The sequence below is a fragment of the Abramis brama genome (assembly GCF_963993115.1).
Source record: "Abramis brama genome assembly, chromosome: 13".
Taxonomy (NCBI): domain Eukaryota; kingdom Metazoa; phylum Chordata; class Actinopteri; order Cypriniformes; family Leuciscidae; genus Abramis; species Abramis brama.
Window position 1 is genome coordinate 14,547,869 of NC_139975.1, and position 27,791 is coordinate 14,575,659.

Sequence of the window (27,791 nt, forward strand, 5' to 3'; positions counted from 1 at the left end):
CCTTCACACACATGGAGAGCTCTGCAAGGGTAGAGCAGCCACATTAAAGTGCTTTCAAGAAAAAAAAAAACACTGGCATCGACCTGTCCAACAATCTCAGCATGCCGAGAGGTTGACAGTGACAGGACGTATTTCTTGCCTGGCAAACAGCATTATTTTCATTTTCTGCTGCATTGTCGACTTTCATCCAGGTGTGCTGTCAGTATTTCTAAGCCGGGCAGTCAGCCTCTCTGCACGTGTCCATCCATGTCTGCGTACCTGCACCGCCGGACAGAGAACGAAGGAGGGAGGGGAGATAGGGGGCTGCCACATCTCCCCCCGATATTCTAGCAGGCAAAAAAGGGAAGCCGCATAAAGGAACGTTTCATAAAAGCCATCACTCATAAAAGGGACAGCTGGGGCAGACAGGCCTGCTTCCTACCCCTGATATGCCCTCTGACAGACTGTCTACTCTCCCAGCCTGCCTGTTGTGTATAGCGGATTGGACATGCTGCCCTAAAGAGTCAGTCTCATCTCACCTCACCAGTCTCACCTTTGCAAAACAAATACAAGACGAATAGCCCTCTTCACTAGACAATAAGCGGTCATCACATCATAAGTGGACTGCCAGAGTCAGACACCATGGAGGTTGGGCAATGTCTAATGCAACACAATGAAATGGTGAAAAGTCTTGGTTTGAAACAACAGGGCTATGAGTGATATCTATCTATCTATCTATCTATATATATTATTCATATCATATCGAATTCATATCGAAAACAAATATTCTCTTTTTATGTAATCTGTATGTCTATGCTGATTATCTGTAATGTGACCACACCCAAGCACAGTACAGCCTATTCATACATTTATCGTCAATGTGAGCCACGTGAACCTGTAAACACCCCCATCACCTAAATAAACAAAGCTTCAAGCTTCATCATTCCTCTGCTTTTCATATAGTTTGGAAGATGTGCTGTGAGGAATAAGCCTTGAATTTACCTCAGAAGGACACGACTGATCCAAAGGAGAATATCATTTCTGATGAAGTAAGTTTATTCTCACTTACATTAGTTAACGTGTTGTTACATAAACTTGCACACATTTTACTAGTAGAACTATTTCCAGACTACATGTGTGAAATCGACAGAAACATACTGAAATATGAAATATACAGGAAGGTAGGTAACCTTTCAATGCTAATTTTTTTTAATAAAGCTAAATGTTGTACGACACAAGGATGTTTTTATTCTCTATAATATAAAACGGAGTACGATATAAAAGTAGTATAAGTGCTTACACTGTAACATGATGTAACATTTGGGATCTGAAGTGGCTTCTTATGAAAGAATGAGGCAGACAGTGTATTATTTTGTAGTATTCTATACTGTAATTAATGCAATGTTGATTAGCATTGAATTATAAATACTTTATTCTTGTGAAAATACCCAAGATGGCTTGAAGAGCACAGATAAACCATATAATGTCACAGTTGTGTGTTTATTGTCTTCAGATTTAATAAGTCAAAGTGCTGTCTTCTTTTTATTCAGCTACAATGAAATCTCATTGCTGGATGCCTTTGTCCATATTAGGGATTTCCTGGAAAGTCATTAGTTACCGGTATATTACTTCTGTGAGGCATATTTGGACTTTCTGCTTGAGGGTGCCCCCCGGCTTCCAGTTTGAACGAAACAAACATAACATGTTTAAAGTGCTCAATAATGCTCAGTTTCTTAAGCAGAAAATCTGCATTTTAGAATGATTTCTGAAGGATCATGTGACACTGACAACAGGAGTAATGGTTGCTGAAAAATCAGCTTTAATACAGCTATAAATCTTATAATGGGCTGTGGTTGGATCTTCCCATCAGGACAATGATCCAAAACAAACATCAAAATCAACAAAAAATAAAATAAATTGGGTCTCTGAGCACAAAAGTAAGTTTCTGCCAAGGCCATTCCAGTCCCCTGACCTAAATCCTATAGAAAAGTGAAGTGTCTGATCTCTCATAACTTGTTCTCCAACCTCATCAGGCATCATAGGAGAAGACAAAATGTGGTTGCAAAATGTATTGAATAAAAAGGGTGGCATTAATTGCGGCCAATGTGTATCAGAGAAAAACATTTATTTCATAGCGAGATTTCCCTCCATTTTCAATAATTTTACTTCAATGAAAGGTGAATTATTTTTAATAAAAGGATTACAAATGCAGATTTATTTTGGCTTCTTTGTTCATATTTACAAAGGGTGCCAATAATTCTGACAAGATTTGTAGATAGATAGATAAAAATAAATGATATATTTTCACAAACCAAACATCACAGCATTATGTCTTCCTAAAATCCCACTTTCTTAAACCACTGGCACTACTCTTGTGATCTTCTAAGGTCCTCCAGGAGAAGTGGATCTGCACAGATTCTGTAAATGGTAAAACTCTCTCTCTGGATTTTTATTTATTTTTCTTCAAATGTTCACTTTGCTTCTAATCTAAAGTGCCAGAATCAGTGTGTGTGTGTGTGGTATGTGTGAGAGTGCTGCCCTCAGCATCTTAATCCAGACATGTTTCGCATGCATGTATGTGTGGTGCAGATAAGGCCAGCATTTTTTGGAGAGCTGAGCCACAGCGGAAATGTAGGGCACATCTCCATGGATTGATCTGCAGGGGGAATATATTCGGTTGGTGTGACAGAAGAATTATAGTAAAAGGGGCACACTTCATTAAATTGTGAAATAGAGAGTTGTACAAGACTACAGACTTTGTGTACTAACGATGAATAATACTTGAGTATTTATTAGTATAGACTAATGTTAATATCTACATATAAATTAACATTGTATGAATTAACATTAACCTGTTAACCGTTGCCAGAGCGCGGACGCACTGAAGCGGTTTTATTTATATATAGTTCAAAGTTACTATCAGATTTAATGTTATACCTTGACAAACTATACATCATTAAAAAGATATAAGACTCAAGTTTCAGAATTTGACCACTATTGTATTCTGAGAAACTTATAGCGACAGTTATTTCTTAATTTGTTTCAGGAGTTATGAAATGAAAAAATTAGTCGATACCTTTGATATGAATTATGCGCGTCAGCCGCTTTCATTCATAAAAAAACTCCCGTGCCGTCGTCATGACAGCGATACACAAAACAACGTGCCTCAGGGCTTTAGCTCAAAAATGTGCAGATTTGGAGAAATATTGATATATTCTCATAGGTTTACATCAGATTTCTATAGACAGGAATAATATTTATTGAATTTATACCCAAATGCGTCGATGTAATCATTATGAGCGTTTGCATAACTCTGATACTGTGTTTTGAATTCATACCAATAGCCTGAGGGCGCCCTCGCCGCCCTGTGCACAGTATTAGAACATGAAGAAGTGCCATAATCATGTGACAATCCAGGAAGCCTCGAACACACACATAGCTAACGAGATCGCGCTGTAACTATGGCTGTAACATGCAGTTTTGAAGACAATAAACATGTTTGCTATGATATTTGAGTTACCTGTGTTTTTCAATCCATGCCAGGTATTTCCATAATAATAGATTATATTTATAATGTAATGCTAATCTATATAGAATCGTTGTGCAGAACACTATCCAATAGTATATTTTCTGTCTGATTTTTTATCTGAAGCCAAATTAGATCACAAAAAATTATTTAAAATACTCGATTTGCTTCATAAAGTAAGTTTATAAGCACAAACATGGTTTTAATCTCATAAATTGTCGTGTATTGATGGTGTGCTAAGCTAACATGCTAGCTAGCCCTAGGTGCACCTGCCACCTAGAAGTTATATTTTTATTATTTTTTGAATGCTTACTGAAATGTTTCTTTATTCAAGAAATGCATTTGATACAGTTTAAAATGTAAGGGTGAACTTTAAGAAAAGAAATTAGTGACTGAAACCCTATGAATAGCCTGTGAATAGCCAGTCGTTAGTAACTATAATGCAGACAAAAGAAATGCATATTTAGAGCCATAACTAGGCTGGAGAGGTGTGAATGTGTGCAGGGGGAGACTGAGACTGAATGGGGCTCGTTTGCACCACAAAACAATAAAGACAATATACTGGATAGATGGTTAGAAGATGACAATAAACATCAGTAGCATTTTAGCGTCAAATCAAAATAAAGTCACATGACATGGTCTTGAAAAACATTTCACTAAATACAGAGTTTTGGACTTATTATCTTAAGATTTTAAACATAAAATGTTTAGACATGTGGCATTAGCTGTAGTGCATTTCTAGATTGCTCCAGTGCCAACTTCAATTTTTTTTTCATGAGGATGTTTCATAAAAAATAATTTCTAATAACTTTACAAAACTTTGAAGCTATTTATAACAATTTTTGTCATTATGACAATAATTAATTCTACATTTACAATAAACTGCCAGGTGTCAGCTTTCAAATGAGATCATACTTGTGCTTTTAGTACAAAGGGTTCATGAACTGTATCTGTTTCAGTTTGGGTATGTCATTTCTTGGGATTTTTCAAAAGTGGGGTTACAGCTTAACAGGTTAATTTATTGTGATCAAACATGAATTAACAATTAAAATATTATATTATAGATGTTATATAATTAGTATTAACCTACATTAATAAATTCTGTGAAAAAAGTTCATTGCTAGTTCATGATACCCAATACATTTACTAAATGTTAACAAATTAAATATTACTTAAAACTAGTTGGTTTTTCATTACACTAGTAGTTTGAGTTTATGAGCATCTTTATGAGTGAGTTGAATCATTCACTCAACCGAATTGCTCAAAATAACAAATTCTTGCATGAACTATGGCCGCATTCTTCCCTAAAAGGTGAAAAATAGTCTGTGACAAAGTCTGAATTCACAGTACTCATAAAAGAGTAGGCAAAAAGTACACGTGTACACTACTTCTGGTAAGATTCAGAAGTGTGCATACGACACTTTACTATCCCATGAAACCATGGGAGAGGATTTGTGAATGGCAGTGAAACGACGCAACTGACGCTGGTACGTCACATGATAATGATAATGATAATGATAATATGGCAAATGTAGTACGTCCGGATTACATTCATACTAAACTAACCTGGGTGTTCTCTCATATTACAAACATGCGTTCTTGAAAAATGGCATTATAATAACAGCATTAAAAAAAAAAAAAAAAAAACTACTCCATGCTCTGTTTTTTTTTAATTTATTATAATTATTTTTTTTAATATGCAATGCAGCCATTATATACACAGTATTGAGCTTATCATATAGAAACAGTGCTTTGAAACTCCCAAGTCCCACAGGAATAAATGTGGATAATAGATACATTCACCATTACATTAATATCCTCAGAGGCGGCGCCAGATAATTTTTAACGCAGGTGCTGAGGGGGTGCTAGATCATTGACAGGGGGAGCTGCGCAATTATAGGTTATATATTATATATAAATACTATTAATAAATGAGCAAAACTTGACCACTAAATATTTAATATTCAATTATTTTAATGATCACAATTAAAGTTTTAATTTTATTAAATTTAACAATCACAACATTCAACATTCAATCAAATATTCTTAAAGATTTATTATTATTAATAATGTTATTTCAACATAATATCTCGTTATTATTTCGACATAATATGTGTGAGTGCAACAAGTAAGATGTGCATTTATAAATCCGGTGACAGGCATGCATTGATTTTTATTAATAAACTAGTGTTTTCTATATCAGTGTTGGCTGTAAAGATGAAGTTGACAATCACTATCTCCGTAGTGAAAGCGCCTATAGAGAGAAATGCAGATAATGGAATCAGATTACATAATCAGAGAGTAGCCTATTTCTTTTCGTTTTGAATTATTTCGTTTAAAGACATTTCAAGCTTTGTGTATTTGATGTATTTCTCATGTCTTTGAGGCATACACTGAGTATCGGTTAAGTTAGGATGATATGCGCTCCAGTTCACGTGCAATCCAAGTGACCGCGCGGGCGCCTCCATGATTATATTGTCTGCTATTTGCTTCTTATTTATTAAATCCAGGCAAATGTTTGATGAAAAATTGATTAAAATTAAGATAACATTTATACTAAACGAAATTCATTTTAAAGAAAGGCTTTCTACAAAACAAAACTTAATGAAGTGGTCAAAATCATGTCTGACCCACTCCATGTCTCCTGATATATTGCGCATCCTATCTTACTCATGCTATTCACTTTTCATAATCAACATAGATGAAAAAAAAAATAACATTATAATATTTTAACAAATATGAAACTAAATGCGCTTATTTAATGGCTACAACACGTATAGTAGGCCTGCAGACTCTCTATTTGTACAAATTGCTGTGCATTGTAAAACATATCTGCAACATTTATCAAGTTCATGGATAATTGTGCGTGCATTTATTAATCATTATGATACTAAAATCATAATAAAGTAGGCTATACTATGTACAAAAAATCAGATGAGCGTAGAATATGAACGCAACGTTTAATTACACGTTAAACATTTTCCTCCCATAGAAAACCATTAGAAGAACGCTTAATGTGGCTTAATGCAGATTAGAATGTCCCCTTATTATGTCAAAATAACGAGATATTATGTCGAAATAACGACTTATTATGTCGAAATAAGGTGATATTATGTTGAAATAACGACTTAATATCTCAAAATAAGATAAGTTTTCTTCTTTTTTTTTTTTTTTCTTCACCATGCAGTTCAGGGCTTCCATACAGCCTGAATGTAATTGCTTCCGGTAATTATTTTTGGGGGTGCTTTGGTCTTTCTTGAGGGTGCTGAAGCACCTGCTATCCCCTCCCTAGTGCCGCCCATGAATATCCTACAAGTTCAAATGCCTTCCACTTCCATTTCTTTCTTCACCCCTTCACCCTGACTCTAAACTATTTTGCCCATGGCTGTGCCATATACTAAATCGATTTATTAGCACATGTGTCATTTTTCCCCTTGGATTGTCAGACTGCCTTGGCATAGTCACAATGGGGGCTCGAGGCAGAAAGTTGGTGGACCCTACTTTAGAGGGGTGCTGAGTGTGGGTTTAACAAGGCATATTTGCTCAATAACAGGCACTCCAGGCTTTTCCAGCTTTATTAGCAGAGGTGCAAAAATACCAACATCAAGAAGAACCCATTCTCGATCACAATGGAATCATCATTGCGTGTGGAAGGGACCGCATTAAGCAGGAAATTGTGAGGCAATATCTACGCCGTGGATGGGTTGATGCGGCCATCTCAGTTCATCCACAATATAAGCTTTGTCTATAAACAGGAGCTGCCTTTATTGACACAAACACAATTTAACAGCACTATTTGGCGAGATGACAGGATAAATCAAGGCCACTTTTATATATGTCAGTCAGGTAATGAGAGCTATCAGCTGAACGAGAGGTGAGTATTCCTCTCACTGAGACTCACTCATCCCACATCAGTCAGGGAACAGAGAGCGCCCAAAGCAACATTCAACCTGACCCCATTTAAGGCTTAACTAACAGCAGATATATTTTCGGTGTGTTCCCCCTCGCCGAGACATGCGGCTGAACTTCTGATCCCTGCTTGTTCTTTCTATCCCTTGGGAAATTAGCAATCTTTAATTATCCAGACCCAGCACCAAGCAACGGGGTGGGGAACCATGGTGGCAGAGATGATATTCCCACAACAGACCATTTAGCACTGACGGGCAGATAAAATATTGGGCATACAGAGATATACTCGCATACAGTTTGCAGTTTGTAGGGTGTCCTTGAACTAAAGCAAAATTCTTTTTTTTCTTTTTTTTTTTTTTATAGATGGATTTGAGGATGTGCAGTTGAATGTGACCTTGTGAAGGTTGAAAGTGAAGGTTCAGGTGAACTTGAAGATGTAGGAATTTCTGTGCTGCACTTAAAATCTAAACTTAAAAAAACTTTAAAAACTTTAAAAAAAAATCTAAAAAAGGGTTTAAAATGGCTCAAGTTGAGTTTTTGTCATGGTTCAGCACTTAAAAAAAAAAAAAAAAAAAAGAAACATGGGTTTTACAGCTTAAGGGATAATGCACATCAACCAATTATTATCTCAAAAAGGAGGAGATTTCTTGTATCATCCAGAAAGGCTTTATTGTACACTATTTACCAAATAAATCGATATACTGTATGGACATGCAATATTAATTTAATTCAACAACAGAAAGCTGACAAAATTGTTCCAATCCAATTTCCTCTCCATCACACTAGCTTTCCAGCCTACTATATACTTTCATGTATCAACAAAAAACAAAAATACTAAATAAATGAAAATAAATAATTGCATACTTGACTATTACTATTAATAATACTAATAATAATCATTACTATAATGAAATTAAATTAAATTAAATTTGTGGTGGTCACAATTGGCCACACATACTTCTTTGAACTGAGTGAATGCCCGCATTGTTTCAACAGTAACTGGTATAAAGAAATAAAGAAATAAATAAAAATACTTCATAGATTCCTTTCTGAAGAATGAAAAGAACAGTTTTCTTCAGCCCTAACATTGACAAGCTACAGCACAGACAATGAAACTAAAGAGATAACAGGCAAGTCCTTTTAAAGCATTACTCTTGCATACTGAATTTTCTGTTGACATACAGCTTGCACTTCACAAAACAAGGTCTTGACCACAATCATCAAAACGCATGCTTTATGACCACTGTGCTCCAGTTCACTCTAGGATGAAGAACGATACAGAATGGCAGCTGATTCATGTGGCAGCTCAACACCAGGACACCCTCTCTGTTCTTCTAATTGCCCTTCTCCTCCTCTTGTCCTAGCATCTGTTTCCATGAATTACAAGCACACAAAGTTACTAAACCAGACACAGCCATTTACATTACAGACAATACAAATAGATAGAAAAAGGGGCAGCATCTGAACAATTACACTGCTTAATTTTCCATGTGCAGGGCTTGATATTTTTATAATAACATATGTTATGAAGCAAGGAATACATACTGTATAAAGGGGGAGCCATGCATTTACATACTGCACCAACACCAATTATTATTATTTTTTTCAGAGCTCTTTGCTTGAGCTAGGGTGTTGCTATAGTTGCTATGGTGTTTTGGGAAGTTGCTTAGGAAAGACCCCTTCCTCAAAAACATAGATTTGGCAGAGGAACCAACTCAGAGGCAATCAGAGCCCTGCTGAAATAGAGCCATAGCCACAACTGCGAGTGTGATATTGCTTTTATACAACAGTTCAACGGCACAAGTGTGTAAGTAAATAAGAAACAACAACGTGTGTGTCTTTAAAAACCCTCTTTTGTGTGGAACTACTTCCTTCAGCTACAGGTTCAAATCTTAAGTTGACAGTTTAACAAATGAGCCCAAGTCTCTGTAACTAATTCTAAAATGTCAAAAAATTATACAAATAAAATAATAAAAAATTATAAGAAACAAAGGAACTCAAGAGTTGCTTAATTGAAGCTTATTGTATTATGTAGAGCAGAATATTATGAGAAGGAGGGATCAACTAAGCAAGTGTATTACCTACATCTGATATAGAATTTATTGTTAAGGGGATTTCCCATGATAGCGCTAGTCAATGCATTTGTCTGTTGCGTCTTATAAGGTGTTGTTTTCAACCTTGTTTTAGTCCCTTTCAATATAAAAGGCTTTGATACTGACTCGCTCATAGAGACAGTCTTTGCTGCCATCTAACGGCGTAATAATGTAACTTTCACTGAAGTCGAAATCACAATCACTAACAGACATTTTCTCAACATGAAATAAGGCATATTATTGACATAAAACAAAATATTATGTATAGAACAATAATATTTAAATGAACAATAATAGACGTTTGAACTAAATAAACAAGCAATTAATCCAGTCAAAAGTACAAAAGTGCTCTAGTTAGTACATGATTTAAGTTAAATAAAAATATAAACTTATGAAACTTAACTTTGCCCTAAGCTAAATCAGTTTGCTCTGGAACAAGTAATAGATTAATAAGACCAAAGATTGCACATTTGATATACCCAAACCAATTATATCTCATCTTTAACCACTATCTACATAAGAGCCAGCGGGAAATTCCCGAAGGAATGGGCGAGATAAAGCTGTTCTCAGCGGGTAAATGAGCACTCAACTGCCTGGAGCTCACGTCCAAAAATGTCGAAACAAATTTTCAAATAGGCGCTGTTTATATATAAATTGCATATCTGAGGTCTAAACAACTACATTATTAAAACTACATTTCAATGACAATAACAGTGGTATTTGTAAAATGATAGGGTTTGCGCTCCTCCACCATTGACGTTCGCTGTGAAAAATGCTGCCAGTTTAGATCCGGGAGAAACAAGCGGAGTGATACAAATTATGAAATGGTTTCCGTGTGTTATTAGTAGAATACGGCATGGCTGGAAAAGGTTCTCAGCCAGTCAGATTCGAGAACCAAAACTACCTGTTGTATAAAGATATATAATACTCTTAAATCCCTAATGCTAAAGCAATAATATAAAAAAAATATTGATCTTTCATCCTTTGTAGATACATGGATTTTGAACCATCTTCAGGTTTGTGATGTAATATAACAGGAAGAAGTGCTATAAGCATCCATCTACTGTTTTTTTTTTTTTTTGTGGGCAGGGAGGTGTAACAGAGCAGCCCAGCAGGGATAAAGTTCATGAATAAGTAAAGGGGAAAATACAATGCCACTCTGATTTCATGGTTGCTCCCCATGTCCCATTTCTTCCTTGAGACTCAGCACATTTCTGCCTATCCTCCCAGGATGATCAAAACACATTCTAATTAGCACCGCCCTTGATGGAGGTGGATGGTAATGGATGAGACAGGAAAGTTGAGAGCTCCTCTGCCCAGGGGGAAGCTCGGCCTGGGGAGGTAGGCCATGACCGCTTCTGACCTTTACCTGGGCAACATATTTTTTACAGGCTGACTAGCACAGATGTATTAAGGGATGCAATCATGTGTGTCAGGAAGCAGTGGCCAGCCAACATGGGATTGCTAGCACATATCTCCTATCCAAACTGACTTTCTTCAAGCGAAAACCTGGATTATGTTGCTGAGGTGCATAAAATATTGAACACATTATAAACAAAACCCCTTACGTGGCTCTGCACTGCCAGGAGAGATGAATAATTGTCGTCATGATTATCTTGAAGGAAAATGTCAGGTCAAATCAAAATTGACATCAAAATTGCCTTCTAAAACACCCCTTGAGCAATGGATAGATTACATACAATGAGAACGGACTGGACATAAACGACTGTAGGGGGAGAAAATAAATAAATGCCGATGGAGATAGTGAAAGCATGCAAGACAAACATCCTTCTGAATCACATTAACAGAATCAAGCAAATGCCAAATTGTGACTCAAGCTTAAATTATACACGAGATGATGAAGTATCATTGATCAGCAAAGAGTTGCTGTTTCAGTTTAAATTTGTCAAGACAGTATTCAGAATTGGCATTAGGAATACAATGTTACAATAAAGGGTGGTTAGCTTTGGAAAAAAGGTAAAGTATTTTGTAATGTGATTAAAGCTGAGGTCAGATCAGAAGGGCTCACAAATAAGGGTGGCCTGCTGGCCCATAGCCAGTTGACAGAACACATGCTATATTTGGCCAGTGCATTGCTCGTCTACATCATGCATTAGGTAAACGGTAAATGTTTTCTCTGATATACTGAACATTGCCGCTGCCAATTGTGTGATTTAAACTTGTCAACAAGGTAATGTTACCAAGCTGGCAAACATTAGGTTTTGTTGAAATGGCAATAATGGCTTGTGACAGTTAACCTCAGAATGCGTAAGGTAGAATGCATTGACAATTATAACACAATCAGTAATGTTTTGCATTCTCATCAATTTTACAGCTACAAAATAATTGTAATTATTTGTTTAAAAAAAATGCATTTAAAAGAAATCAAAACTCATACATATACATTTATATATATACAATCGTAATGCAATAGATTAACATATATACATATATATATATACATATACTTGAATTCAGGGCTGTCGAAGTTGAACAGTTAAAGAAAAATGCAAAGTTATAGCAGTTTCTATTTGACCCTATGAATCATTTGTAGTTCAAGGTAGGGTTGCCATGTCCGTGGTTTTTCCCTACACCAAACGTTATTTGTAGCGCACCTCCCATCCAATAATTGCAGAGAGCATTGTGCTTTGTTACTTATGATAAAAAACAGTCTCAGCTTTCAAATTCTGCCCATTTTATCACAAAATTCAAATAATTAATGTCATTTTGATGCTCTTAAATGTAACGTGTCGGATCACTGTAGCAGCTCTTTGAGTCTTTTCTTCCACTTTAATACAAGTTATAGCATAAAAAAAAACACTCATTACCATAAAAAGTATGTTTAAAAATACAGTACAACGTACTGAAATGTATCATGTATCATGTCAATAAAATGTGTGAACAATATGTCACTTGAGGTTGCATTCACCTGAGGAAAGTTATCCAATGTTCACAGTTTGTTAATTATCTATAAAAAAACACTAGAGATGAGCTTATTTAAAGCGAGTCCACTTTCAGCTATTATGCCACCCGCAGCTGGAACCAGCTTCCAGAAGAGATCAGATGTCCCAGAAAGAAGCCAAATTTAAATCCAGACTCAAAACACATTTTACACTGTTTAGCTGTGCATTTACTGAGTAAGTGCTACTGTATGCTCGACTATTTACTGTTAATTATGTATGTTTGAATAAGTTTGCCATGAGGAAAGCGTTTATGAAAACTACCCTATGTGCAACTGAGTTTTACAAACATTTCAGGTTTTTCTTTATTTTAGTGCAATTATTATATTTGAAAATAAATAGCAGTCAGCAATTGGCTATCTGTATTGGCAGAGAAATTTAGTATTGGTGCATCTGTAGAATTTGATGGCGTGGCTAATGGAAATGTTAACATGGCAAATAAAAATCTGTCAGCAGAAAGAGAAAGAAAGAAAGAAAGAAAGAAAGAAAGAAAGAAAGAAAGAAAGAAAGAAAGAAAGAAAGAAAGAAACTTACAGTTGAGCCCTCCCTGATCCCACAAAATAATCTGACTTCCTTCATCTCAAACTCTTTCTCTTTCTTGTCCACTATCTTTGTGGAGATGTAAAGGTTTTGGACTGAGAGAGAGAGGTATTCTGCAGTCACCAATCAAGGCAGAACTGAAAGGAGAGACAATAACTTTCTCAAGCAAATCAGGCAGAACTGATTGCTCTTTTCAATCAAGTGTATTAAGAGTGCCAGTTCCAACATTTGTAGATGGATATGTGATTAGTAAATGTGTGTGCGCACGGCACATCCTTTTGGAACAAATCTTGATGTAACAGGAAGAAATCACCTGATTTGGTCTTCACTCATGTGCGTTGGGGCAAAGTACACTACCTGAGAGCAGAGATCCTGCAAGAGCATGGGACGTGTGATGGGAAGCTTAGCAGAAGACTACGAGAAGATCCCGGTGTATGATCAGAGCGTCTGGGCTTTGCACAAAGCTCAAACAGCAGAGTTCAGCAGGGTGTAGAGCCATGCTCCTGTGGGCACAGGCAGATTGGGACAGCATAGGGTTTGCAGTGCACCAGTGCTCTTGTGTTCTAGTGTGTAACTCTGCCTGCCTAAAAAGCCGCTTTGATGGGGAAAAGGGATAAGGTGGAGGAAGTAGTATTCTTAAGAGACAACAAATATACTGTTCTTTGTGAGAAATATAGAGTGAGACATACAAAAAAAAAAGAGACAGAAAACCCAAAGGTTAACTGAGCAGCAGAGAGGAGGGTGGAGAAGAAAAGCAAGAACTTAAGAATAGAGAGGTAGCAGGAATTACAGAGAATGAGAGGTTGGTGTCTAAATGTGGGTTAAGGTGAGCTGTGCTATGTTAAAAGAAGAAACGGATTCATGTTCTCTCACCATTTTGACATGAACAGAAAGGTCTCAAAAAAGATCAGTAGCCAAAGCTGAATTACTTATTCATGACTGCTTCAACACTTAACCAGGTGGGACATCTGTATGCGTTACATGTACGATAGCAATCGGAGGCCTAATAAATAGCCTTCAGAAAAAAAAGAAGAAAAAAAAATAAATAAATAAATAAAAATAATATATATATATATATATATATATATATATATATATATTATTTTTATTTATTTATTTATTTTTTTTTCTTCTTTTTTTTCTGAAGGCTATTTATTAGGCCTCCGATTGCTATCGTACATGTTGAAGCATATATATATATATATTGTATCATATTTAATATGCCATTTAGCATAATTGGCTTTGATGTACAGTAATAGTCAGAATTTAATATTTACGCTATATAAAATGTATTATATTTATAGTGAAGTTAATTGAAATATAATGAATACAATCAATTAACAAATTAATTAATAACACATATAAGCAGGGTGACATTTCTCATCACTCTAATGAACTAAATCAGAGCCAGGAACTGCTGAACTGTCATTCTAAATTAGATAAAGACCATGGACAAAGAACTGATTCTCTTTGAAATGCCTCTCTAAAAATCATTAGGTTTGTGCATTCTTTCAGCCATCTACCTTGACATAGATACCGCTGGTCTATTCAACAGTGGCCGCATCCTTCACAACAAACCACTGAATTTGTTTTATTAGATTAGATAAGCAATTAGGTAACTAACAAAGTAAATAAAGCTCAAGGGCTTCAACCAAACAGCTCCAAATGGAATTAAAGACAAATTAGCTTATTGACAGGAGAAATTACGCCACTGCCTATTTCTCCCCTGACGGAGACGAACAGAGACAGACATTTCATGTGGCAATAATACAGAAGATTATAGCATTCACTGAGGGTCTTCATTTCCAAATCTGTTTGAAATGAATGAGAGTTAAGAAACCAGATATTTAAATTCACTGAAATCTCTCTCAGCATAGTGGGAAGCACTAAAGCTCTTAATCACTGCAAGCCATAATAAGAATCCATTCCACAATGTCAGAACGGCTGTGTGAGACTACGCCACCATCCCTGCTAAGCTACCTCCCCATTTGGACTCTTAACCTTTCCTGTCGGCCATACTGTGGAGCATATGGGCCCCTTGCGCTTCATTATAGTTCCTTCATCAACCCTCAGAACTGCTCTACACCATTCTAATGAAACTTGTCTATTCATAGTAATGGAAAAAGCTGGATTTACACATAGCAAAAGGATTAAGAAAGGCTCTTTGGCCATTAACTAGTTTTATTTCATTCTCTGCAAAAGCTCTAATTATAGTCCACGGGGCAAATTGTGTCCGGTCTCCTGTGTTGATCTCTGTAACATTAGTTCATCTAATTCAAGCCATAAAAAGCCTCAAAGCTCACGGCTTAAAATAAGACCACAGGAGAAAACCAATAATGGATTTGACGAACACCATAAAGCAGCGTGATTTAGATAGATGGAGTGAGGTATATATTGTATATGAGGGTAAATATCTCAAGGTCACACCAACAGAGTCCCATATTTTTCCCAAGGACCTAGCTGATATCTGCCGATCAGGGGTGATAATGTCTTCACAACCCAAAGCTGGTTGTTCAATTAACCAGGCTTAACACATTTAAAGGGAAATCTGTTGGATTGAACACGATAACAGCTTATGGGAGGGAAGAAATAAAAGGATAGACTTCTGGATCAAAATAAAGTGCATCTTTATCTAGCCTGAAACAATCATGCAGCTAAACCGAATTACATGGCATTATTGCAGAGTCTTCCAAACTGACACTAATAACGCATCACAAACATGCCAGAAAATCATTTTACAGATGTGCTTTACCAGCAAACGGGACTGAATAGGTACAATGAATTATAAAATCTAAATAAAAATAACTTTTTTTTCTAACAACAATAACTCTCTGTATTCAACTTAAATACAGCTATTGTAGTGGCTGTTATGAACTTAAAGAACACTGGATCACCAAGAATAATACACTGACTGGTATGCATTTTTGTAGAGAGGGAAAACAATTTACCATCTCATATGATTAATTTTCATTACGTCAAGCACTGTAACTGTATCAGTGTCCTTTTTGGACCAGTGTTTTTTATTAGTCTTGTAATATACTACAAAATACTGATAAAACCATAAATGCAAATGCATTCAGACAAAGCATAATTATTATTATAAACAATTATTTTGTGCTCCACTTGATAATTTATACTGCCACATGAATGACTTCAAAATAAATCGTAATTGACATTTAAAATAATAATAATAACTATTTACCCTTGCTGGCACTTTCAACATGCTCAAGCTCATCAGGGAACTTCAGGATCTCAGCATACTTTTCTTCACATTTCTCAGCCAGGAAATGCAGAAGAGTTGTATTCTGCTCTGTTGACTTTGTGTCACGAAGCTACGGAGAAAAGATTGATATGAGTTATGAAATTGCATTGGGTTGCACAGTTAATATATACATTTTGTCATAGTAAGATGAAACATTTAAAAGTAAACCAAAACTTTGAACAAACATACACAAGATGGAACACAGCACAGATAGATAGATAGATAGATAGATAGATAGATAGATAGATAGATAGATAGATAGATAGATAGATAGATAGATAGAACGATAGAAAAAGGAGGAGTGCATGATATATGCATGTGTCGATAGCACTTTACGATGTTTGCACAGAAATTTGACAAATAGGTCTGTCAATAAAGTTGAAATTGGCTGTAGCAGAGTGCACAGAGGCATATTTTCCCCTGTTCACTTATTTACCAAGTTTAATTTGAAAAGGAGCTTTCTCCCCCAAACCACAACCATTCTTTGTACAGGATTAAGGTGACATGAACAAAATGAAATATTTAGATCAATACACACTGCTAACACTCTTGCTACGGGCTGCTGTAGTGTATGCAAAAAAAAAAAAAAAAAAAAAAAAAAAACCTTAACAATATTTATCAATCCATATCAAGGATCAGATAAACAGGACCAGAGTAACCAAACCTACATTAACCAAGTTAGTTAAACAAAATTAAACTGCACTACAGACAATTGTGATTAGAATATCACATCTTAAAATTAAAAAGAATCTGAAGCTAAAACACTCCTAACCTTGCAGAAACCGATTCCCACGAAAAAGGCACACGATGTTTTTAAACAGAAAGAACCGAGTTCCCTTGGTGACATAAATCTATTGCTTGAGAACTAGAAATGATAAACCAAACATGTAGCCATGTTGCTCTTTCTCTCCCTCTCCCCTCCATTTGGAGGGCCATGGCTGCAGGCCCACATTAAGCAGTGCACTGGGGCTGGGTGACCTCTTCACCCTCTCAGACTCAAACAGATTGTTTGCTGTCAAGCCTAGACTCCAGGAAGGCTGCTTTCGCACAGAAGATGGCTGCTGAGTCCCGCAGCAGAGCCGGGGAAGGCAGAATGAATCCTCAAGCTGGACTGCACAGCAGATGTGATATTAACCTTTACACAAACTGATGGCAAACTTACGACAGCTGGCACACTTCCCCGCTACACATAATGTCTACCATAGATTTTCTCTTCCAAAATGTCTCTGCGGATACAGGGTTGAGGAATTGGTTTTCTGCTGGAAAAATGTGGCAGGTGAAAAGAGGTAAATTAATAAATGGATGCAGTCTTTTGCCTCTTTTCTCTTCATAAACTGTAATCGGCGTGTTTGTCTTAAACAAATGAGACAGGAGCATCAGACCAAATGTAATAAAAAAAGTCAAAAGAAAACAAATATCAGGCATTACAACAACACCGATTGCATGTGGATTATTTAAAGGTGATGAGGTGGAAAACAGGAATGGCATTCTCTTTTGAAACAGAGGACTTCTCATAATGTAAAGTTTGCCCAGTCTATGCAAACCATTCATGTGAAAACTGCAAAAATGACTTATTTACAAACTTTTAATTCATTTTTTATATGCATAGTTATCAGCTTATTAAACAAACTGTTTAATAACACGACCAGTAATATAAACTGTAAAATATATAAAATATACAATATAATAAAACAAAGTTGTGGTAGCTTCAATAATAAAAATAATAAAAAATAAATAAAATAAAAGGTAGTTTCTTAGGCCTCTAGAAAATGTGTATAGAGAATAGAAATGCTTATAGACCACTATCAGAAATTGTGTCTATCGAAAAGTAACAATCTGCCCATCCAAAGGTAAACATTCCCTTACTCCATCTCGTCGGTCATCTAAGAGCTTACCAGATTGAGAAAGTGCTTACAGTTTTGTTTGTAAAGGTGAGGGTGGAAAACGGTCATGCACATCTAAACTGTTTTTGGCACAATAACATTTAACTAAAACACCTACACACCTGACCATCAGGCTGCCAAAGTTGACAGAATCCCTGACCGACCAGCTGCCCGGTCGTGAGTGGATGCTGATGTTTCATTTAATAGCAGGCAGAGATGAGATAAGCCTTCTCTGCCGAACAGCTGACAGGAGTCTCTCTCCCCTGCTGAATTCCATTACGGCCCATCCCATGTACGTGGCCGTCTTCCTTAATGATCTAGGATTACTTAAAATGATATGCACACAAAATACTTCATTTATCATTTTGAGATGCAAACAAAGGCAATATATTAATCTAAGCACACCGTGACGTATAATTACCTATTCAATGGTGTCTAAGAGATCAATAAAGCTTTTAGCCCTGCAAGGCCTTTGTATCCTTTTCAAAGTGAGAAAGCCTTCCAGAGATTAAAAAGCAATTGTTTCCAGGTAGGATGAATTGCTGTGAGCTCAGACTGGAGAAGTCACAATTGATTAGTCCATTAGGAAAGCATAATTTAGCCTCTTGCTTTACAGCCCGTTTAGTGGTATTTATCTATTTATCAGGGAGTGCGATTGCACACTTAACTGTATCGTCCACACTAGAAGAATCCCAGCAAAAAGTCCAGCAAATAATCTGTGAATTATTATCGGAATTTCCTGTGGAGTGTTTTCATTCGAAAATGCCACTGTGTTCCAGCATCCATTAGATAAATCACTTCCAATTTCTCCCTGAGAGATTGGCAATAAATGAGAGCAGACACAGAAACATGCCTCAGCTGCAATCTCCAATATAATACAACACACGCAGCACCTTACAGAGTCTTGCTGCTAAAGATGAGGAAGGAAAAAAATAAAATAAATAAATAAATAAAACCAGATCCTAAACGCTAGTTTATTTTCTTCCAGAATGACCCTTTCTTCTACGCAGCTGGCTGTCTAAAATCAATATTGGTTTACAAGGATTGGAACAAAAAACAGCACAGAAAAACAACAAGAAATCTAAGCAAACAAAAACAGGTCTTTTTTTCTTCTTCACTTTAACCGAGACAGAACCCACACCGCGCTTGCACGTCTTTCATAAGGAGTACCATGTTTGCTGTCGTTGCTGTGGAAGCTGTTGCTTCACATTCCAGAGTAAATACATGCTGAATTTAAAGTAAATGTCTTTGCAAATTATCTCCAGTTAGATCTACACCATTGCTTTCCTGCGTGTGAATTAAAACGCACGTACAATAGTTAAGGTAGAAGTAATTGTGAAAGCTCCGATGCAGATATCAAAACAGGGGCAGTTGCTTTTGCACTGCCGACACTGCATCCGAATCCTAATGTTGTTTTCTTTATTTAAACAGAATTAAGTTTTGCACCCGCTCAGCCACGGGGTGTTTACCAATCAGCCCGCACTGAGCCGCTAACGCGCAGAACAGCGGCAGAGCAGGCTGAGAGATAATGCACTTTAAAGGCTTTGCCATCCGACGCTGACGACCTCAGCATGCGCACTGCATGCCTGCCTCCTCTGATTTACACAGCTATCACAGGAAACAAGCCACACACAGTCTATGTCTTTTAAGAGAGGGAAAACAACCTCAACCTTAGGAAGAAAAAAAAAAAAAAAAAACATTTCCTTCCTGCATGTTAACTAACTTCATGCTACTTTTCTTTGATTTCTATTTGAAGTTTTAAATTATAGCATAATGATACCAAACTATTAATGTCTTCATGATGCCACAACCAGGTTGACTGAATTTTGAGATTGATGAGTTTGATCTGGACTCTATAATTGGGAGTAAATAATAAATAATCAGTAGTGCCTTAAACAGTTCATAAATTAAAATAATTTTGTCTTTATTTCTGTCATCATCTTTATTCTATTATTCGCTGTCAATCATAATGAAAATCACAAGAAACTCTTAACAAGAATAAGTTTCTCAAACACCCACATAAACAGTTGATAACTGCAGTATTTAAATGCAAAGAAACCTGGTCAGAATAAGTTATTTTTACTACATTAAAACAAATGCAACTTTCAGACTGATGCCGCATATGCAAATGTGTGAAACAAATTAAAATACATTTTCAGAATTTTTTTTGTTTCACACATATACATATGACATACATATGACTAACGTAATTCCAAAATTCATTTTTTTTGCAGAGAAATTGATTTTGGAATTGGATTAGTTATTTATATCTCAGATCATTAAAGCATATTACTGAACTATTTGGTGCTCACTGCTTCAATCTATATAAAGCTGTTTTGCACCTTGAAACTGTGTGCAATATGACTGTCCTCCAGTGATGTTGAAAGATTTAAGTGGCAGTTATTATTGCCAGACTTTCAGTGCTAATCACATCAGCGTAATGGCCAGTGAAGGGAATACCAAATGAGGGCGAATATGTAATGACTGCCGCAAAATCCGAGGCCGCAATAATTGACATGGACATGCGAGGAACATTATTGGTCTCATTTTCAATGGACATGTAATAACAAAGTTCATTTCACGAGAGCCTGCATAATGCCCTGAAAATTGCCAGCAATCCAGCCACAAGGGTTTTCGTGAAAGGCATGTTCAATTGATGCTCAATCTTTTTGTGAATAACATATTTAAAGATTATATTTTTAAAAGATATTTATTGGCTACAGCCGGACCTCTTACCTTCAGAGGGAAAATAATGTGACAATAAAGACACCTTGATGACACTTGTTGCTATGGACAATGGCTATTATACCTCCTGTAGTGCAGAAGAGCTCACTGAGGATTATAACAAGTTTGGCAGGAGTAAAATCTACTAACCGCCGCCACTATCCATATGACAAGTACAACAAAACAAGAAACACACCGGAATGAATGACAGGGGCATGTTAAATCAATCTCATGTGAATAATTACCAAGGGATGGGTGGGTTGGAACGGGAATAGAGAGGGAGGGCAAACGCAAGTGTCTGCCGGTGTCTCCACGTCAGTGCGCCGGCAACTTGTTCCGTAATCATTCCCCACTGTGACCGCACTGCTGCTGGAGACGCATGCTGTGAGAGCTAATTAGCACGGCCCTCCACACTGTGTCCGTTCCCTCTCACACACCCCGCAGCCAAGCTTCCCCACATCCCTTTCACACGTGTGGGGATGCAACACGCTCACACTTTCATTAGATGGGGATCAATCATCTGCTCACATTGGGTAATCACAATTTAATTTCATGCATTTCAAATTTTAATTTGTTTATTATTATGCCCCAAACTGTCATTACATAAAGCCGCTACTGTGCAAGTTTGTTTTCATCTGCTAAGTAAGATCAGCACTATGCAGAGAGAAAAAGGTGAAATAAAGGCGATCTGGGTACAGTTTCCATGCAATGAAGAAGCAGAAGTCTGAGGTCTAAGGTTTGCATGATTCAGCTCAAGGAAAATTACAAACAAATGCTCTGTGCCAAAACATGGTGAGCTGCCTACAGAAGGGGTATTTTAAGGCACAATCGGAGGCACACTCCTGACGCAAAGTGACTCAAAAGTTATAGGCAACTTAATTATACTGTCTAGTAATATACTCCCACATAATTAGAATGCTTATTAAAACTTTATAGTTAGTTACATGTATAGTTGATATCCTTGGGTTGAATGGCCCTTTAAAATTTAGCTTCCAAGGAATGTAGCTCTTAAGATTCTTAAAAAAGCTAATGTGTCTTTATTTATACCCTGTAAAAGTGAGAGGGTAAATAAGAGATAAATAGAGGGCAAAACATGACCCTGTAAGAGGTGAAATACAGAGGTTTTAGGTGATTAACCAGTCTTTAATTTTATCTGACAAAACTGTGAGCTGATTAGCACAGTGAGGTGAAACCTATTGACATAATAGAAACAGTGCACAGGGTGGGCAGATATGCAGCCAATAATTCTGTGAATAGTGGACAACACAGTATGGAGCCCTGCTGAGAGAGAAAGAGAAAGAGAAATAGGGAAAAAGAGAAGAAGAAAGAGAAAGGGATTTCTATCAAATTAGTGAGGCAGATATACTTTGGCACATTAGTTATGTCAGCTTCTCTGGCAATCTTATTTGAAATTGAATAATCTAATTTACTTTAAGTTATGATGTTCCACTAATTTTCCAGTCAAGGCACTTCCATTTTATTACTTCCATGCCTCCTTTCTCTTGTTCTTCTATGCCTGTGTGATAACGCTGATGTTCGTTACGTTCCCAGGCATAGATGAATCGGATTTCTCTCAACAAGACTGGTTCTTTCAGAGGAGAGGCAAGGGAAAACACATAGTGAGTAAAATTGAGACACATTAGAGAGGCTACTATATTTGGGAAAAGGACAAAATAAAAAAAATACAAAAGCATCTAAGGGGGAATGGGAATATAATAATAATAATAATAATAATAATAATAATAATTTAATTAATTGAAGCTCGTTGTGGTACCTCTTGGCCACCCAATGCTGTCATGAGCCTGGACTTGGGCACCCAATAGGAAAGCCTAGGCAACCGATTTAAAAAAAAAAAAAAGAAGCCATTTACAAACGTAACCCACACTGTTGTCAGGATAAGTACGATGAGTCATTGCATTCAAAATATTAATTGTGCTAAAGCTATACATTCCTAATTGAATTGCCCCCTCACTGTGATAATATAAAGGGGCTTTTCTGTACCGATTCTATAATTTGTATTCAGCCAACATTTCAGAAGAAGCTTTTTATGAGGATATTGTCAAAGTTAATGTGCAGAATTGTTTCTTTTTCCATAAAGGTACAATGTCTGTGTGTCTGAAGATGCTCAGTCATTTAAAACTGTATTCATAAAAATATAAAGAGGGAGAATGATAGAGAAATAGAGAAAGATAGCCTGTCTAGTTCATATACTTGAATGCACCCAATCCGCCCATTTCAATATTCGTTGAAGTATGTTGAAGAGTTCCACGGAATAACAATCAACCTCCATCGAGACATCCGAAAGATATAAATCCTCAAGAACAATTAGCTAATAACAGACATGAGAGGCAAAGGGGACCAAGAAATCTCAGACCACCTAAAGGACTGTCATCTCTGATTGCTCAATTACACATTTTGCCAAAGGACCCAGGCATTGATTGTGCATAGATCTTCACAGCAGTAGTTTGTGTTTTTATTTAGTCAAGGAAACTATGGGAAAGTCACACTCCAACACACAACAGCTGAGGGGCATGGAAGAAGAAAGAGATACCAAGACGCTGATGGCGACTGGCGTATTTTGCCTACCAATGGCAGACAGCCTGGACTAGAATGGTAGCCAATAGACTAATCTAAAAGCTCAGAGCCTGCCATGAGGCAAGTTTACTTAGTAAGAATGACAAGTGAAAATCAGAAGGCCTCAGGCTACACCTCTGGCAGTTTTGGGGTGGGGAGTGAGGTAGCTCAGGGAGTTCATTTGTCCATGAGCTCACTATCCATGCCATCTGTGAGAAAGACAACCGGAACTGAGAGAATCTCTAAAAAGCTGAGAAATGACGCAAAGATACTGTGTATAACATATATGAGGGAGAATACTCTACCTATTTCTCTTTCTTCTTTTCAATCTACAAGTTGCCAACATAAACATTGAAATTACTAAATGGTGACAGCTGAACACATTTGATCTGTTTAACAAAGTGGAAACATTGTAAAAGACTTAAAAAAGCCAAAATAAAGGTTCAATCTTCATAAACTCTTCTGACATCTCTACTGGAAAGTATCATGCTTAAACAACCCCAAAAGCAGAGAGCAAATCCAGATTTAATGAATATTATCTGTAATTTAATACCTTTTCATGCTTGTAGCTTTGAAAGGGGCTTTGCTGTGGAGTAAGCCTTTTCCCACATGGTTGATTTCATTTGAAGTTGCCATAATCTTTGTGTGCATTCCTCTGAGTCTACCTTTCCTGAAAAATGTCAAATGTTCGCTACAGAAGTTACTTTTTTGAAAAGTATATGACAAGGAGTCAAGAATCCACAACAGAAGGTTACTTTCTACGCTCACACATACTGTAAGATTAAAGTTAACTGAAGCTTAAAAGAGCCGAGATACTATGTGTGTCTCTGAGAGATGATGGTCAAAGGTACTGGATCTCCATAGATGAAAACACACTTCATACATGCCCCCCAAAATCCAGACATGGCTCAGGCTCTGTTCAAATTTTCTTTTGATATATAGGCTAAAAAAAAGTGCATGCAACCACATTTTCAGGATTTAGGCAGACCAAATGTTTAAGAGAAGTAATTTTAAAACGGCAATTTAGCTTGATCAGGAAGGCAAAGTCCCCCTTAATATATACAGTGGTTGTGGCCCAGAATTAAATAAAAACAAATTCTCATAAATTATTATTTTTTTTCTCTGTAAAAAATGTATTGCATGTATTGAAATGTAATACAAATAAAGTTAACTGCTTTACAAAACAATGAGTTTAGATATAGTGCAGTCTACACATTTGAACCACTCTGGCACTGAACATATTTTATACATGTCTGAATGGAGTGACTTCTGTGTTTAGAACTGCAGGAATCAGTTGACTGTTTGCCACTGCCTGAACATTGACATAGCAGTGTTTGTCTAGTAAGGAGTGAGAAAAGCTAGATTCTTAATTTACACACGGCAAACGGCTATACTCACTGATGTTGGTGACTATAATCGGCTGTTTCTTTTATAACACCAGATGTTTAAAGAAAAACAGAAGGACTTAAACACAGGAGCAATTTTTTTTTCAAGGCAGTTCTGAGCTAACAGCAATGCTAACCAGTAAAAAGCTTCTGGAATATGCAAATGAGATCTACAGATGGTACCAAGTGTGACTGTGAGACTCACGGGTCAGCCCATGACCGGCCCTCCCTGATGAGCTCGTTAGCAAGCTGAGGTCTGCCACGTAGGGGGCCATTTACTTGACTGAATTGATTGAGAATGTGGGCATTTCCCTTTGTCTATCAATAACTGCCCAATCAGTGCTCAAGCGAAAAGCTGTCCGCACTGCAGGCACTTCACTAATGTTCTGTAAATGTGAGTCTGACCAATATGAATGCAATTTTCCTGAATCATTTGACAGTTCATATTTAAAAAAAAAAGAGTGAAAGAAAGCAAAAGACTTAAGGGAGGAAGAAGGAAGGGAAAAAGGTAGGTATGCAATTCTGAATCATTAGACCGCTCAAACAAAGAAATAAAACTAAGGGTTAATGAAATTAAGGGTTAATGAAATTAAGGAATGAAAAATTAAGGAATGAAAAAAAAAGGAAGGAAGGAAGGAAGGAAAGAAAAAAAAAAAGAAAGAAAAAAAGACACTGATACATTACATCAGGAAGGGGGCAAGGACTCAACATGTCTATGAAAGGCAGTGTATAGACACTGTCATTTTAGTTCATGTGTTTAAAAACGTATTATTGGGCATAACACAGAGTCAGAGAACAGCCGATGGGAGCTATAGAGAGGTCTGATGACAGTGTGTTAGTCCGCTACTGCGAGACCCAAGGTCAGGTTTTATGACGAGGTCAGAGAAAATACCACCGAGCGACGAGCTCGGGTGACCACTGGATCCTCTCCGCTCAACTGCCCATGCTCAGGGCAGGGTCACCCATCAGGGGTGTCCTCCCTCTGGGCCATAACACCATCCAACACAGAGATGAGAAAAAAAAAAAACTATCCATGTCACCTCCAAAGCCACCATACTCAATGAGAAAACATTTTTTGTTTGGCACTGAGCTCATTCAAATGCCAGCCAAGAACCAGACATACACTGGAATGAATTGAGTGCATAAGTGCAGTGATGAACAAAAATATAACTGAGGAACTGACAGAAAGAGGTGAAGGACTTCCTTATGAAAAGTGTGTGTGCATGCAGTTTTTGACAAAGTAAACTTGCACCCTCATTTTTAATCAAATACCAATTTGCATGCAGACACACTTTAAGAGAAAGTGAGATGGTCATCAAGGACTCAGATGTTTCCGAGCACGAGTGTGTGGTGGTACTGGGGTGTTTTAGAGAGTTGTGTAAAAGCGAACGTTGATTAAAGCTCAAACTATAAAACTATTCAATGAAATTGCCGCATCTTTTTGAAAAATTACTAGTGTTAAACTGTAATTCAGTGGTCTTTGGAAACGCAATTTGTCTGTGCTTAAAAGTAAATAACTGAAAATTGGGAAAAGTGAGAATAACCATTCAGCTATGCCACAACTGGCTCCAGCTTAAACCCCTGTGGTTGGGACACCTGTGTCCCAGCAGCATCTGGGACACCTCCGAATAGATGACAAGGCCAGCAAAGAGATGTAACTAAGAGTGACGGTGTAGTTCTGGCTGCATGGGAACACCGGCAGGGGGGTGGCTGTCTTTCATAGCGGGACCAAATGGCTTCGCTATCCAAATCAGCTTGTGAAACACACAGCCAGATGTCCATCTTACATACACAACAAAAGCAGTTACAGCTTTCATACACATTCAGGTAACAGTTAAAATGATCTCAGTAGGGAGGCATACCTGCCAGCTCTACAAATAACCTGTGAAACACAAATAACAGTACTAGAGTAGATCATATTCTGAAGAATAGCGTACTGTCATTTGGTGTAGAGTAGTCAAGTTTGTCAATAACTGTCAATAATCACTAAACCCAAGACAGCTATTGCACCTAACAGGCATTTCATGATGATTTCAGCTTCAGGTAAAAACAGCTATTACTTAAACATGTTACTATTTTACTACTTGTTATTTAGCACATGCTTTCATCCTGAGGTTAAGTATGCACACGCCTTGCTCAATAGCTCTGGACTGGTACCCGGAAGGTTGAAGGTTCAGATCCCACATGGGATGATGCATCACCATCACCATTGTGCTTAAGCTTGAGCAAGGCACTTAAGGGGCAATGTGCCTGTAAGAGGAGTGTTCCAAGTTGCTTTGGATAAAAGTATCTGCTAAATACCAAGTTGTGCAGTAGAAGCTTTTTGGTCTGGTTCCCGACAGATTGTAGATTCAAACCCCTTGCGATCCATGAGCTATTATCATTTCCACTAAGTTCTCTATAATCTTATTTTGAATGCAGTGTAGAACTTGGCTGTTTCTTAATTATAAGAAGGGAAAGAACGGCTTTGAATTCTCGTGGAGCCCAGTCTTGCCAAGTTACCTTGAAAGAACAAACTTGGAAGGATACAAGGACACAGAATGCATCTTTGTGAGAATTGAGATGTGCTGTGATATTGTTGCTCAACTGATCGTTCAGCACATATTAGGCAGTGGGACAGCACCATCCAATGCACAATAAATAACACACAACATCACAGGCCTATTAAAATATTTACTTACATTATTGTTATTATTTGATATCTTTTTATTTTACATGAGTATTTGTGTAAATTAATATGTATATTTAATGTTACGCTTTGTCAACGTTAAGATTATTTTAAATACGCCAATTAAAAAATATTGCAGGATTTCTCCAGGTATTAGAACTTTATAAAAATTGTGTCAAACAAAATGACAAATGTTTATTTTATGAGCCGTCACATATTTGTAGAAATCTCTTAAGTGAGAACGAGATTTTTTTAAAGCTTACAGGCTTCCGTACATCCTCCGCCCAC

General features: G+C 36.9%; 1 protein-coding gene across 7 annotated transcripts in view; it reads right to left on the reverse strand.

The window, feature by feature from the left end:
• diaph2 (diaphanous-related formin 2) overlaps positions 1-27,791 on the reverse strand; it is a 444,655-nt gene that overhangs the window by 149,013 nt on the left and 267,851 nt on the right. For all 7 annotated transcript variants that reach the window (XM_084132527.1, XM_084132524.1, XM_084132525.1 and 4 more), the window contains one exon: positions 16,210-16,339. In XM_084132527.1, the coding sequence (XP_083988653.1) occupies positions 16,210-16,339 (130 nt within the window). The remainder of the gene's footprint in view (positions 1-16,209; positions 16,340-27,791) is intronic.